The sequence below is a fragment of the Petaurus breviceps genome, unplaced genomic scaffold (assembly GCF_028583685.1).
Source record: "Petaurus breviceps papuanus isolate PSGF00001 unplaced genomic scaffold, PetGlider_PUasm1.0 558, whole genome shotgun sequence".
NCBI lineage: Eukaryota > Metazoa > Chordata > Mammalia > Diprotodontia > Petauridae > Petaurus > Petaurus breviceps.
This window is the reverse complement of record NW_027186376.1, coordinates 1,336,513-1,352,526: the sequence shown is the minus strand read 5'-3', so window position 1 is coordinate 1,352,526 and position 16,014 is coordinate 1,336,513. Positions and strand designations below refer to the sequence as shown.

At 48.9% G+C, this 16,014-nt stretch overlaps 2 protein-coding genes across 8 annotated transcripts in view; both read right to left on the bottom strand.

The window, feature by feature from the left end:
- ADSL (adenylosuccinate lyase) overlaps positions 1-16,014 on the bottom strand; it is a 300,844-nt gene that overhangs the window by 49,908 nt on the left and 234,922 nt on the right. The window lies entirely within an intron of this gene.
- Positions 1-16,014, bottom strand: part of TNRC6B (trinucleotide repeat containing adaptor 6B) — a 230,321-nt gene that overhangs the window by 17,707 nt on the left and 196,600 nt on the right. For all 7 annotated transcript variants that reach the window (XM_069102859.1, XM_069102858.1, XM_069102857.1 and 4 more), the window contains 3 exons: positions 9,248-9,424; positions 6,751-6,897; positions 6,503-6,598 (listed from right to left, as the gene is read on the bottom strand). In XM_069102859.1, coding sequence (XP_068958960.1) covers positions 6,503-6,598; positions 6,751-6,897; positions 9,248-9,424 — 420 coding nt within the window. The remainder of the gene's footprint in view (positions 1-6,502; positions 6,599-6,750; positions 6,898-9,247; positions 9,425-16,014) is intronic.

Here is a 16,014-nt window from a genome sequence, read left to right as displayed (position 1 = left end):
AGCCCAGGACCATGTAGCACCACTTGGAAAAAGCCGCCCAGCCTCCGACAGGTCCCTCGCAGCCTTCCCGTCCTTAAGAAGACCCAAATCTCCTGTCGAGTCACTGGGCTGCGGCTCTCCTCCCCGCTCAGGGCCCCTCCAAAATTACTAATGCTTCACCAGTGAGCTCGGATGGGCCTCGCTCAGCGCTCATCCTTCTCAGTCTCTCTGCAGCAGCACTGCACCTTGCTGCCCACCATCCTCTCAGCCAAGCCTCCTTATCTCCACTCTCCCTTGTCCAAAGCAGCACCGTCCTTTGGTCCACCTGCTGCCTCATCTGACCTCTTCCTATGGCGTCTGGAGCTCCTCCACTCGCTCTGCTAGTCCCTGGGGTCTGCTGCCATCACGTCCTCTTTGGCTCCCTACTCCCTTGCACCACAGTCTCATTCCTACCCTTGATCGCTTGTAGGAGCCCCCCTCCTCTCTACTCCCACATCATCACCTCACACACCTGGACTATTGCAATGATGGCCACCTAACTGGTTCCAGCGTCTGCCTTCTCCAGTGCCAAAGGAGACCTTCTCAACTGAAGGTCTAAGGTCGCTCAATAAACTCCAGGGGTGATCTCTGGGATCACATGCAATGTTTTTGTTTAGCTTTTAAAACGTCTCACAGCCTGGACTCCTGTCATAACCTTCTCATCGGTCCCTCACTTCAAGTTTCTTTACTCTCTAGTTCACTCTCCAACAGAGGCCAAAGTAAATGTACCAAAGCACACATCTGAGCATGTCGCTCACACACTCACACTCAGAAACACACACACACACTCATTCAGACACATACTCAGACACTCACACACACTCAGAAATGAATACTCACACACACACTCAGAAACACACACTCACACTCAGACACATACTCATTCAGACACATACTCAGACATACTTAGACACACTCAGAAACACACACTCACACGCAGATACACACACTCACACTCAGACACACTCATTCAGACACACATACACACACACTCACTCACACACAAATAAATTCTGTTGGTTTCTCTTATTTTTACAATCAAATCTAACTGCTGTGCTTTCTCACAATCTGCTTCCAATCTCCCCCACCTCCTCGAGTCTGCTCACACCTCCAGCCCCCTTCTGCCCCCCATGCCTGGGTGCCCCTCCGTCCTCACCTCTGACTCTCATAATGCTTTACTTCCTTCAGAATTCTCCAGCACCACCTTCTACATTACAGTGTATCTTCTACTTACCATGCCTAGATTTTTATAGGGACATCTGCACTCCCTCAGCAGTCTATAAGTGCCTTAAGACAGAGATGGCTTTGTACAGAGTGCCTGGTACATAACAAACACTTAAGAAATGCTTCTTACTTGGTAAGGTGTTGTCCCAGACCCGTCCAGCAACAACGTCACTGTCCGCCAGGTTTTGAATGAACTCACTCTCTCCAAGTAAATGCCACCGCCTGGCCGGAGGCCCTTCCTAAGCGTCTGGTGCCCAGGGCAAGTAACCAATGTCACTGTACCCTCTGGGCTCTCTCTAGAATGTAAGCTCCCGAAGGACAGGGATGGTTATACTTTTACCTTTGAAACTTAAAAGTTATTTTTGATCACAACGGTTATCAAGTGACTGTTTTGTTTTTAACACAGGCCTCTGCTCAGTGGAGAAGTCTGTGGTCATTAAAAGGGTTGCCTCATTGCCTAAATGTAATCTGGCCTGTTCTCTTCCTCTGGCTCCATCCTGGCACAGACCCTTCTCTTTCTGATGTCTCTCTTGCAATCCAACTGCATCTTTCATCCAGCTGGTTATTACAGTGTTGAGGGCAAATTCAATTCTTTCTGAGTGAAAGTGGAGGTGATTTATGGTCTCCCCTCCCCCTTTGATGTTCCAAGGCTGTACCCAGGAGCACATGAGGAGATTGCTTTTTCATTGGACACTTTGCAGGACACCATTCACGACAGAGGCCCACACTAGTCACAGGTGATTGAGCCTGTGTCTTAAGCACTGCTTGATAGTAACAACGATGGGACTGAGGAACAAAGCTCTCTGGCATTGTAGCTCTTAATGCTTTTAAAAATAATTTTTAATTTTTATTGATGCCTTTCACTTTCATGTCACCTTCATTTCTGAGCATATCCCCCCCTCTCTCCTACACAATGAGGCATCTCTTATAACAACACATTTAAAAGTAACTCAGAAAAGTCAATCAAACCAGTGACCAAGTGAAAACATATGCACTGTTCCCCATCCCCGGGTTCCTGCCTCTGCAAAGAAGGGAAAGGGATCCATTTCCTCCTCTCTGCTTTGGGATCAGCCTTGATCACTGGACACCTAACCTTCATGCAAACGTAGATCACCATAAAAAACCCAGCTCTGGGTCTTAAGGCGGTACGACGGCGGTTTTCTCTCCCAGCCCTGCTTATCCTCCGGCCTTCAGTACTAATAATCTACCCCTCAATGCCCTTAATGCTGCTTCCCCTCCGGCAAGGACTTCCCGGTGTATCCTTGGTCTCTAGGTCGGCTGCTTTTCCCAGGTTTCTTCTGGAAAGTCCAAAGGTGCTGGTTCCATTGTAATTGTTGAAGAAAGGGGGTGATTTTTTTTTAATTTATAAAAATCTTCAGAGGGTTCCCTTGGGGGGGGGGTGTTCATTGTCTTTTCTGTCTCATCCTTAAGTTCACTGGGCATGATTTTCCTTCATTGGGGCTCTACTCAAGCTTTCTGAAAATACCTTTTCCTCCTCCACTGCTTGCTATTTCACGAACTAATATTGCATAGAAAGAGCTACTACCAATCAAGACACTGAACGAATATATACAAACAAGGCATAGACAGGACAAGTAAGAAATGATTAGGAGAAGGAAGGCACAATGATTAAGAGGGGCTGGGGACGGCTTCCTATAGAAGATGGGATTTTAGCTGACATTTCAAGGAAACCAGGAGGCCAGCAGGCACAAAGGAGAGGAAGAGCATTCCAATCATGGGGGACAGAGCCAGGAGAGGGAGGGTCTGATCTGTGAGATAGCCCAGAGGCCAGTGTCACTGGAAGGAAGACTCTGGGGTCCGTGCCAGGAAGATGGGAAGGAGGGAGGTTCCAGAGGGCTCTGGGTGCCAAACAGAACACTCAGTATTTGGTCTGGGAGGGGAGTGACATAGTCAGAACTGTGCTTTGATAGCTGAGTAGGGAGAGATGAGGCAGGCAGACCCACCAGTGGGCTATGGGTGAAACCAGGGAAGGGATGTGAGAGATGCTGCAGAGGTGAAGTCAGCAGGTCTTGATGCCATCCATACCGGATCTGGAGGGTAAGGGAGACTTAGGAGCCCAGGATGACTTCTGGGTTGTGGAACTGGGAGAAGGGTGCTGCCCTCTACAGTGATAGAGGAGGAGGAGGGGGAACGAGAATGAGTTTGGTTTTGGACAGGTTAGGCTTAAGATGTTGAATGGACATCCAGTTCAAGAGGTCAGAAAGGTGATTGGAGATGCAAGATTGGAGGTCGGCAGAGAGACAGGGCTAGGAGAAGTATATGTGAGAAGCATCGACACTAAAGCCCATGGGGGCTGCTGAGATCGCCAAGGGAAATGCACTATCTCCTCCACAGAAAGACACTCCCCAAGCACAGGTCAGAGTGAGAAATTACATGGGAATTGTTTGGGACTTTTACAGAAGCTGCAGATGACACTCAGAGGTCAAAAGATGACATCAAAAAATTGTTTAGAAACTCAACAACGGGGCCAGCTAGGTGGCACAGTGAATAGAGCACTGGCCCTGGAGTCAGGAGTACCTGAGTTCAAATCCGGCCTTAGGCACTTAACACAAAAACTAGCTGTGTGACCTTGGGCAAGTCATTTGCCCTGCCTTCCCCCTTCCAAAAAAAAAAACCTCAGAAACACATAAAATATTTGTATAGTATTGTATAGTATCAACTCAAATTTTAATGTAAATGCCCCATAAGAGAAAAAAAAAATCAGACTTCTCTATACAAAGCAGGGCCAAAAAATTTTACATGTGTTTTTCAGATCATGGGGGCACCACACCCCCAAGCCCCACGATGTGGCAGGGATAACTGCAGTATAGACGGAGGAGAATCTTGTGAGACACCTCTGGCTAGAGGGTGTGATCTGAAGGAGGATCCAACAAAGGAGACGGGGCAGGAGCGGTCAGATAGGTGGGAGGGGAACCAGGAGAAAGAGGAGCCCCACAAGCCTAGAGAGAACAGTCAGCGAGGAGGAGAGTGGTCGGCAGGGACAGAGGCTGCAGAGAGCACTTCCCAGCACAGAGGGCAGAGACTCTGGAGAGAACAGTCTCAGTGGAATGGGGAGGTCACAAGCTGCCTGGAGGGGTTAAGAAGAGAGGGGGGAGGGCCTGCTGTGGAGCCCCCTCCGAGAGTTCAGCTACCAAGAGAAGAGTTTAGGGACCGTGATTATCTGGGATGGAAGCATCAATGTGGGGGAGACACGGGCATGTGTGTGGGCAGTGAGGAAAGAGCCAGCAGACAGGGAGAGGTTGAAATTATGCGACAGAGCTGGGATGACGGGGTGGGGCCAGTCTGCTGGAGGAGAAGGCCTGGAATGTGACCGGTTGAACAAGCAGAGGGGCTGGCCTTGCCGAGCAGTAAAACTGCCCCATGCTGAGAAGCGGGTGAAGGAAGAGAGAAGAGTGGGAGTAAGCAGGGAGAAGAGGGAGAGCCCAGTAAATGGTGACAGGCTTTCTAGCAAAGGGTACAGCGCAGCTCTCCGCGGGCAGGTGTCAGGAGGGATGAGGCTTGGAAGAGCGAGAGAGAGCACGCGCACTCCGCATGTTCTAGACCAGGCCTTCCCGTGGGAGCCATCTCTCTCTGTTTGGCCAGACAAGAGTGGGGGACTTGGGATTATGGAACCTGGGCTCCGTTCCTGCTTCTGACGCTGCCGAGCTCTGTGGTCCCAGACCTCCCGGCTTCCTTATCTATAAAACGGAGCAGACTCCACATGGTCACTTACAGGCTCAAGTCTGGTCTGCACGTAAAGATCAGATGTTGTACTTTTAAGGAGACCAAACATTTGTTGGCTGATGCAGTTTCTAGAGTCTTCTGATCTTGCAATGACTGATTTACATTCACTAAACTTCCTTAGGAGAGCCCAGCAAGGCCGATATCTGTTCTTTCATTCATTTCCTATTTTTCTGGATGAACAGTCTGTCTGGACAGACTGGGCTGGGGTCGCATCACCTCTATGCCGTTCTCACCTGCAGTCTTTATCGCAGCGTGACACTGATTTTAATAAGATGGGGGCCCGACTCTACAGACACAAGTGCTGTCCACGCTGGCGGCCCGTCATTTCTTGTTGCTAAATGTAACCCCTTCCATAGTTTTTGATGCTACCCTTCATGGCCCTCCTCTCACCCTCTTCTCCAGAAAGCATTCAGCATGTGTGCACCCACACAACAACACACAGACAGATGTGGCTCCAGAGGCCTGGGGCTTCTGTACAACCTGCAGACACCTGGGCCCGTGCTCCTCTCCAGCGTATGTGCTCTATGTCCAACTGCACTGAAGTCTGCTTCACCTGGCAAGACTCACCAAATGACGTGTGACCCACAGACTTGCTCTGAGGCAGATTCTGACGTATAAGCACCAATCTCTTCACCATCATCTTCTCACAAGGGTCCCGCGTGGTGATGTCTTGCTGCCTTGGACGCATGCTCAACTCAATCAATTGCCCACGCCCTTTGTTTCCCTCTCCCTGGAGATCATGAGCCACGATTCCATTCAGTTTTTGTTTTCTGGTTTTCTTTATGTCATTTATTATGGCCATGAATTAAGAGTAGGGAAAGAGAAAGCCTGGGAGGTGGGATTCTATGACCTCACCCTGCCATGACTCACAGAGATGACTGGCAGCACCAACATCAAGAGCCCAGTGACAGCGGGAACACCACCCTCCCTGCTTTCTGAACCCCCGCCCCCTTTCCTGACATCTGGAGGAAGGAAGAACACCTCCTTGATCCCCTTCTCCCAGGGGTCTACACACTCCGGCAGGCATCTCTTCCAATTCAGGAAGCACACTAGACGGGAAGACCTAGAGGGACGCTCCTGTTACGCCTGGGGCTGCCTTTTTCTGGGCCAAATAACCAATGAACAAGTATTTATCAAGGTCGGGCAGTGGGCTCCTAGCTCAGAATACAAATCTAAAAGCAAATCAGTCTGCTGAGGGGGAACCTCTATAGAAAATAAATATAGGGTATACACAATAAATATAAATAGCACTTTGGTGGTGGTGGCCACTAACACCTGGGGAAATCAGGAAAGGCCTCGCGCATCCTAAGCACTGACACACACAGCCCAACAAACAGACACACACACCCCAGTCAGTCTGACCCACAGCACAGCTTCTGAGCGTGTCTGCGTGTGTGTGCATGAGGGTTGCATGTGTGTGTGAGGGTGCGTGTGTGTGCGTGAGGGTGCATGTGTGTGCGTGTAGCTCAGAACGAGCAGATAAAGTGAGATGAGACGGTGCACAGCCGTGCCTTACCTGAAGTGCTATGAACGTTGGTAAAGGAGTTCTCAGAGGCACTGTAGGGCCAGGCACCAGGTGAAGGCAGCGAGGTGTTGAGGGAAGAGTTAGACCCTGCGTTCACACACAAGACAGAAGAGGAGACAAGGAAAAAGGCAGGGTTAGGGGCAGGAGCCAACTGTCCAGAGCCCACAGCCGCCCTCAGCAGGAGCATGCAAACACGGCGCTCCTGCCTTCTGGAAGCCTAGCCCCACTCCCCCAGTCACCTGTGGTGTTGTCCCGCAGAAGTTGGTGGTCGGTATCTACAATGGGAGATGTGGCTGGACCCCCGAGCACACTGCCTGGGGTCACGTAGGGGTCAGACTCAGGGTCGATGTTTTGTATACCTTTCCACGGCACTCCTGGTTGGAATTCTAGGACAAGAAGGGGAGACATACAATCAGGTGGACACAAGAGACATAGATGGGCCTCCACGAGGGCTCTGAGAAGCTCACTGTCAATGAGCACCTTCCAGGGTCTGAATCACCCTCCCCACAGATGTCCCTGATCATTATCCTCATGCCCTCCTCATGGTTAGAGGTTCCTTCTGGGGAGGGGCTGTGGTCCCCAGAGGTCAGTGTTAGACCCCGAATCTAGGGAGGGAATAGGCAGCAGAAAGCCAGAGGGCAAATGGTAGGGACATTCTACACTGCAGAAACCGGAGGAGAGGGCCACCAGGGCCTCAGGCCACCTGCTAACGAGACCCTTCAGTGGGCAGTGCAATGTGGGGGCGGCGATTGCACTGAGAAGGTGCAGAGAGTCAGTGAATTTTTTAATGCCAACATGTTTAGATGGCAGATTGAATCAATGACCCGGTATCACAGTGTGGAATGGTGGAAAGACCTGGGAGCTGGCTGGGCCCTCTCCTGGAGAGACTCACCTAGGCCTCAGTTTCACCACCTGTACAATGGAGGTCCTTGCATCTCCTACCTTCAGCTGGTGTAAGGAAAGGAGGGCACACACACCAGCATGCTTAAGCCCGCCCACACTGCTGACAGCCTTTATGGATCATGCAGTGAGGAGGCAAAGAAAAAGTATGGGGCCTCCAGAAGGAGCAGCAGGTGGCCCTCAAGAGCCTCCCTTTTAAGGTCCCTCTGCCTTCAGGGCAAGCCCCCTTCCAGGCTGGGGCCTTGTGGCACGTGGTCCCCAAAGTGTCTGTTTAAGGTGGAATTCTGCCAGGCTGAAAAGGCTTAGGATTTACCATGAAGGCTCATGGGCTTGCAGTCTGGGCTACACTGACCTTTCCACAGAAACACCAAGCAGCCCAATTTACTTTGCAAGGATAGCTCTCCAGAACTTCCAGGCTCCCTTGGCATGGGGTGTCAGGGCACCCGACATCCAAGCCAGCTGTCAAACTCAGAAAGGGATCCCTGTGCCCATTCCAGCTTCTCTGTCCAGCCCCAAATTGGCCATCACAAAGTCCACAGGGGGATCAAAGCTATGGACCAAACTCCACTGCCCTGACTGACTCTGCGTTCAGGCTGGAAGCACCAGCCCCTGTCCAATCAGGCCAAATAGTCAGTAAAGTCAGCAGAGAAATGATGTCCTATGGATGTCACCCCTGGCGCTCACTGCTGCAGGGGCTGAAGGCTCCGAAGGCAAGTCCACGCAGTGCCCAAGTCAGCAAGCACTGCATGGGGCCTCATTCATCCCATGGCTGAGAGGCAGGTGCAGGGCCTTCGACAGACTACACCAAGACCCCACCCTGACCCCATCTCCTCCACAGCCTTCCCTGATGCCTGCCTGGAGAGGCAAAAGGGCCATTCGTGGAGTCGGGAAGACCTGGGTGGGAGTCGTGCTGCAGTCTCTGGCTGTACGACGACTCTGGGGCAGACAGGCCAGCTCTCTGGGCCTCAATGGTCTCTAAGGTCCCTTCCAGCCTTCACTAGGATCCTTGGGCCTACCATTCCAAAGGGCCAAGCTGCCTCTGGACTTCCTCCCTGTGATAAGAGACGGATGTCTGGGCCTTAAAATCAGGAACTAGGGAGGGTGGAACAGACCTAAAAACAGTCTGCTCCAACTTCTGATCTGAAACTCCTGTCCATCACCTGTGAGGAGGTTTCTCCTGGCTGTCCCCTTTGGGACAATGTGCCAGCCCTGAAGGCAGGAGGCCCCGACCTCAAATCTAGCTTCAGATACTTCCTAGCTGTGTGACCCTGGGCAAGTCATTTACTCCTAACTGCACTCCCACCCCCCCAAAGAATCCCCCTTTACATCCAAGTTAAGAATTCCTGCCAGTTATGTGAGGCCCTCTACAGTCGACTCCATCTGTTCTGCCTTATTTCATTTGGGCCCCTTCCACTTTCTCTACACTATGGTCCAATCTCACCAAACCTGCTGCCACCAGGAGCTTCTCTACCTTCGCATCTCTGTTTTCACTGCACTCCAATTCCCAAATGTCCTCACCCCTCAAAAGCTTCTAGTTGTCCTTTAGAGCCCGCCCCCAGACAGCCTCCAGTCGGCTTCACGGGATACCCCGTCTCAGACAGTAAAGGCTCTCACTCTCTGGAAGGCCAGGATGCAAACCTGGGTCATCTGACTCTTGGCCTCCTTTCTCACTCCTCCAAGTGCAAGCAGCGCTTCAAACTGCTTGGACACTTGCTGAATTAACAGCTTAATCTGCGGCAACCTCACACAGCGGTAGAGAACTCGTACTTCTCCCCAAAGAGCTCAAACAAGCCTAGAGGCAAATGCTACCTAGTCACAGACGCGTCCCGGGCGTACCTGGAGGCCAACTGGCATGGCTGGATTTACTCCCAATTTTGTTGGTTGGGGGCGATTTGGCAGGTAACCAACTATCACCGGCAGGCCCCGTGTGGCCCCCCAACGTGTCGCCTGGGATGATATCAAACTGGTTGTACGGGGACCCTCCTCGAGTCTTTCCAGGGGGTACTATGGCGCCTGGGAACAGGAGGAGAGAGAATTCACACACAGAAAAGGCTGGAGGCCAAAATAACATCAGCAAACGCTTCAAGTGACTGTATTCACATGCGCTCTCAGATGAAGTAAGAGCAGACATCACACAGCCTCACTTCACTCTCTGGTGACTGGTCCTGAACCAGTGAGCCAAGAGACGAAATCAGTCCAATGCCAACCAGCCGGTTGTCTTTGAGGGGCGACTCTACAGTCCTGTCCTCACTCCTCAGAGCCTGGGAGCGAGCCTTCCTGCGCGCTCTGTGTACGCGAGGGCAGGTGATCAGCTATGACACCATCGTCAAGGTGTAGATGGGCCTCGATCCCTATGCTTAAGTAATGAAGCCACTGGCTTCACCACCAGTGTCTGATCAGGCAGCGTTAATCTGAAAGGGAGCAGTGCGATAGAAGGCCCAACATGACACTTGGTGTGGCTGCTTTAGGAACCAGGACTCTGGTAAAGGAGGGGCCAATCGATCCCAAGTGCTCCAGTGGGAACATTGCATCCCAATGTGCCTGCCTAGTGTGGTAATAGCCAACATACCACAGGGGGAAGCAGAAAAGGCACTAAGAAAAGAGAAGGGAAAAGCCCCTGGGGCCCCAGGGGAGGACCCCAGGCTGAGACATGAAAGGATAGCATCTCAAGGCAGCCAAAAGACGGGAGAATGTTAAAAATTTAGAGAAGATGCAAGTATGAGTCCCTCTTCATTTCTACCACATTTTAAGCAAATCCCTTTCTCACCCTGGAGCATTCCAATGGTCCCCTAGACGGGACCCACACAAGACCCCTTCCTCACAGGGGACTGGAAGATGCAGATGATGAAAGTGAGCGATAAAGATGCCTGGCTTGCTTGGCCTAGCAGAACACCGGCTTACAGGGCCCTCAACCAAGCGTTTCCCACGTGTACGTAAGCAGAAGAAGGAAGGTTCTGTGAAAGATGATGATGACCCTCCTCACAGGGAGGGAGGATGATGCGTGGTGGTGGTGTTTGCCGCCACATCTCAGGCAGAGAGGGAATCTCACCAAAATGGCCTTAACTCTGCTCCAGTCAGGACACTCTGCCTTCCACAGCCGCCCCTCTGCACAGGCCGAATTCCCTTCACCCTCCTGTGAAGCTCTTCTTCCAGGAAGCCTTTGCTGTACAGGTGTGTCGTCTCCCCAGACTGGATGGTAAGCTCCTTGAGGGCAGGGTCTACTTTGCTTTTGCTGTACCCCCTGCACCCATTGGAATGCCTGACACACTGGAGGTGCAGCATAGATGCTTGTTATCTGGCAGAATACAGTCACACCCTCCAGATGCTATTGACTGTGGACGGCGCAATGTCCTGGAACACTGCAGAGCCTCCTAAAAGAGCCATAAGCATTCCAAAGACTCGGGCCCCAGGACAAGGCCGATGAAGAATGCCCTGGCCACGACGCAGGATGAGAGCTGCCTCCGAGAGCTGGTGGGGAGCTTGGTTGTGACCCCCCCAAGATGCTCCAGGGGACAGAAGCTCAGGTTTTGATTTTCCAGTCTTGAAAATCTCTTTTCCAGAATTTGTTTTTATATCTGATTTTTACTTTTTTGATGTAGCTTTTTTTTTAAAGTAGCAGTCCCAATTCACTGACTTTTCTTTATCACTTTTGTTAACGGAAAATGCTTTAAGAGGGAAAACTTCCCCTAAGTCTTGCTCTGGCTGCCATAGTCAAGTCAAGGTCAGAATTTATTAAGGTCCTACTATGTGACAGGCTCTGTACTGAGTGCTGGGGATACAAGGGAAGGCAAAAGCCAGTGCCTGCCCTCCAGGAGTTCCCAGGCTACTGGGGGAAAGAGAGCATGAACACAACTCTGTGAGAACAATAAATGTGTAAGATAGTAGTGGTCTCAAAGAGAAGGTACCAAGGTTAGGGAAGACAGGAAAAGTTTCTTGCAGAAGGTGGAACTTTAGCCGAAACCTGAAGGATGCCTGTGAAGCCAAGAGGCGGAGAGGAGAAGGGAGGAGGGTGTCCCCAAGCACGGGGTGGGCGGCCAGAGGGAGACTGAGTCAATGATCAGCATGGAGATCGGCGTAACTGGACTGTGGAAGGAGATGGGCTTGAGAAGACTGGAAAGGAACCCTATTAGGAGGGGTTTTACATACCAAAATGAGCACTTCAGATTGGCTCCCGGAGGTCACAGAGAGGCTGGTGTCTGTGACAGCTAGAAGGAGGATGGCCGAGAGTGCGCAGAGACGCAAGGCACTTTTTGGAGACTACTCACAAGGCTGTTACATTCGTCCAGGGGCCAGGTGATCAGGACCTGTGCGGACACGGTGCAGAGTTCTGGCACTCAGTCTCACTGCTGTCATTGCTTTGAATAGAACCATCCCTCGTTGCTAAGCTTTGTTCTTGAACTCACATATTCTTTAGGAATATATTTGTCTCCATTTAAATTTGGATGCTTTTTCAAAAATTCTCTTTTATTGATAATTTCTTATTACACTGTGGTCGGAAAAGGACATGTTTGCTATGTTTTCATGCATTGGTTTAGGATGGACTTGAGAGCTTTGTATGTATTTTCTGATTTCCATTCAGTAACTGTCAGAGGGCTTTCTTCACCAGTTTTTCTGCAGGTCTATTCAAGTCCTCCACTTCTTTCTGGTTTATCTTTTTGTTAAATTTGTCCAGGTTTGCGAGAGAACTTTGAGGGTCCCAAGTATTAGTGTTTCTTTTTATTTCTCCCCATAACTTAAGCATTCAGACACTACGCCATTTAGGGAACATGTACTAAATACTGATATTATTTTACTACTGATGGTGTTTGAAAAGAACATTTCTCTGCTTATTTCTTGTAGCTCTGTTTATTTTTACTTCTGCTTTGCTAATAGTCATGCCTGCTTTTTTGAACTTGTTTGAGGCATAATAAATTTTCCTGTGGGGTCGCATTTTAACTCTATGTGAATCCTAATTTTTCAAGTGTGTGGAGACTTTTTTTGACTCTGCTTTCTAATCCATTCCTCCATTTTATGGGTAAATTCATCCTGTTTGCACGCAGAGTTACTGTTAATTGTGTTTTCCTCTCTTTTTGCCACTTACATCACTGACCTTTTTCTAAAGAAGGCACTTTTTCTTGTCAATTGTTCTTTGTATTAGATACCTTATACATTTTTCTAATTTTTCAGTGTTTTGATTCTGTTCTAGTGTTTCTTGGGGCTTTATACAGTCATGGAGTTCTATTTGTTCTGTTTTGTTTATTCAGGGAGTCCACCTGTGGGACATGGCTTTCCACTTTTTGTTCTAAGTGATTTATTCTCCTCCTGAATGTCTTTCCTTAAGAACTCTAATTTCATTTTTGCATCTCTTGCATTATTTCTTCCAGTTACTCTTGGAGTCCTCAAAGTTAAGTCACTCTTTTTTCTGAGGCTCTCCTTGGAGTGACTGTGGAGTTTTCTCTTTGTTTACAACCTGGGCTTCTCTTGATGCACAGCATTTCTTCATTGTGCTCAGTTTTCTCCCATTTCTTTCTATTTCCAGCTTCAGTTTCTGGATGGGGCTATGTACCAGAATTCGAGGTTCTGAATTTTTGGATGAAGTGGGTTGGCTTTACTTGGTCCTTTCTCCTCTGCAGGCTTGATGCCATTGCCACTGTGGGTCTGGTCTTGGGAGGGGGTGGGGGAGCAGGGATGGTGTTTGTATTTTCTGCTACCCCTTAAGGATGACTGGCTTAAGGATGACTGGCAGTCAATTTCCAGTCAAGATAAAAGAAGACCTTACTTGGGTATTCTATATTGATTGAGGAGGTTGTGGCTTACTGAATGATATATTTTATTTAAGACTATGTGGCCACCTTATTACTAAGTTATGTTGTATTGTTGTGCTTTAGTTTCTTGAATGTTTTGCTTTAGTTTCTTGCTGAATAGAGTTCACTATACTATGCAATTAAATCCTTAAAGTTACTCACAGCAGCAGTCCTCAGGAAAGCTGCTCATGATTGGCTTTATACCCCCACCCCCAGGCACCTCAAAGCCCCACTCCATGGAAAAGTGTCCATACGATGGGTAAAGTATGATTACACTCTTACATTTAAGAGAAGTTAGATAAAAAATGGCAAAGGTCTTACCTATTACATGGTTTTTAGCCCTTTGGTCAACAGTGAGATTTGTTGACAGATTGATATTCTTTACATTTACTGACAAATGGTTATGAGTAGGATGGCCTAAAACACATGGGTGTCTTCCATCTGCTCCAGAGAAGCAGGTAGTATGCAAAATATCTCCCCTAAAGAGGGTTATAAAGAGTAAGATCCACTTCTGGTGGGTGACGTGGTATCACCAGCAGGAGGCCACGGGGACAGGTGCCACAAGAGAGAGACACGGTCATCTTCTCTGTCCCAGCCCTATGTTCCTCTGATGATATACTTGGGACACTTTTCCACCCCCTATGTGAAATCCTTGTTTATGTTTCAGCCTGTTCACCGCATCATGTATCTTTCCACTCTCCTTGGGGCAATCTTCAACTTCCCCTCTTAAGACACTCACAATCCTACACAACACTCAACTGAAGTAACACTAATTAGTATTAAAAAGATGGGCCTTCATCACCTGGGGAAAGGCGGAACAAGCCATGGTCTATGAAGGTGATGGAAGCCTGGGGTGCTGCAAGAAATGAGGAAGGAAAGTGCTTCAGAGAATCCTGAGAAGACCTTTGTGACTGATCACGAGCAGGAGAACCATTTATACAGTGAAGGCAACACTGTGAAGACAAGCTCTAAGCAACACCATGACCAAACACGATTTCAGAGGAAGGATGATTAAACCGCTGCCCAGCCCTCCACACGGAGAGCTGAAAGGTGGAGGATTCAGGCTGCCGGAGAAGACACATTCTGCTCTGGGCATGGTCAATGCAGAAATGTGTTTTACTTGATGGTGTATGATTCTAACACGAGTTTTGTTTTTCTTGCTTTTTCAGTGGGGTGGAGGAATTAAAAAAAAAAAGATGGCTTTATTTCAGCACAGTGTAACTTATCAGACACAATCTAGCTTGCTCTGATCCCCCTGTGGGTTCACTTCTAGACCCACTCACCGCCCACATTCACTGTCCCCAACAAACACGCTGAAGGATGGACTCTATTGGCTGTCTTTCTGGTCGCTTACCAATTTAGACAACAGCTACTTTTCATCTCCATTTCATTAACATAGTTATGCAAAAAGTTTTGGAGTGATTATGGATTTCACTTAGGAAGTACTGCAATATTCCAGGACCTGATGCAATCAATACAATGTGAGGCTTGAGCAGGAGCCCCCAGAGGGCCTCTCCCATCAGACCTCCACCTCCATGACAGTAGAAGATTTGGAAAACATGTCTCCTTGTCTTGTGCCTTCTTGGTATTAATAATTATGAGAGTCATTTAAAAAAGCCCTTCCTTGACGGTCACTTTGGTGGTCATTCATCCTTCTCTGGTACACTTACAGGAACTGGGGTCAAAGCCATTGTGAGAGCAAGGAAGAGAAATGAAATACAACATGCCAATCGCTCTCTTTATGTGTTATGATAGTCAACAAGAAGGTAAGAGTAGTCTGGTGAAGAGAGGCCAAAGGCATTAAACTAATTTGGCAAGAGGCTGACCTGCAAAATAATGTCACGTTCAGATGCATTTATTAGACTCTCACTATCCTGCAGCAGTAGTATTTGGCATGGGGTGCCATGATATCAAAGAAAATGAGAAAACAATGATGCAGAGACAGCCTGGAAATAAATTATAACACTTGGGGAAGGCAGAGAACCTCCTGTGACCACAACACAGAATTTAGGTCCATATCAGCAAGTTTTATGAAAAAGGTGCAAAGGTTTGGACTGAACTCTTAGGGTCAACAAGGCCTGCCAAGGAACATCAGTGAAAGGTACAGAGACCTATTTATATTTGTTTTCATGAAGAGATGAGTCTGTGAATTACTGTCCAATGAAGCAGCTGAAACAGGAGCCGGGTGATTACTCTGAAAGCTTTCATCTGCGTTACAAGAAACTTTAAGAGGCTTGCACGGGAAATTATGGAGAAGCAAGGATGCACTGCCTGTGTCCTGCCGGAGCTCTGATTCACACAGCCTTTGGATATAAAGGGTCTTTGAGCTTTCAGGAAAAGACCCTATAAATGACCACAGTTCGTAGCTACACAGTGCTTCATAGTTTATAAAGCACACACATGAACATTCACACGAGTTTTATCTTTAGGGCTGAGATGAAACTAGTAAAAAAAAAAGAAAATTATAAACACCATTAAGATGCCAGCTACGCTTCTCATAAAAGCCACTTATAGTTCCTCTACGCCTCAAGAGAAGCCCCACCTTCACAGTCAGGGTGGCCCCCAACTAGCAGGAGGAACAGAACTTGGTCAGCCTTTAAGTCCTACTGATCAACCATCCAAGCCGACTGCTGCTTCCTCAGGTGTGGAAGGGGGATTTCCAAGCATGCCCTGCAGGCCCCCAATGAGGCCCCCCATGGACAGGATTCCAACAAGGACTTGACTCAGTGCATTCCTTTCTAGCACTGGTAATCATGAGACTGAGGAATTTAAGACCTGCTCATCAGTAAAATGACAGGACCATCAGGCCTTCCCAGCTGC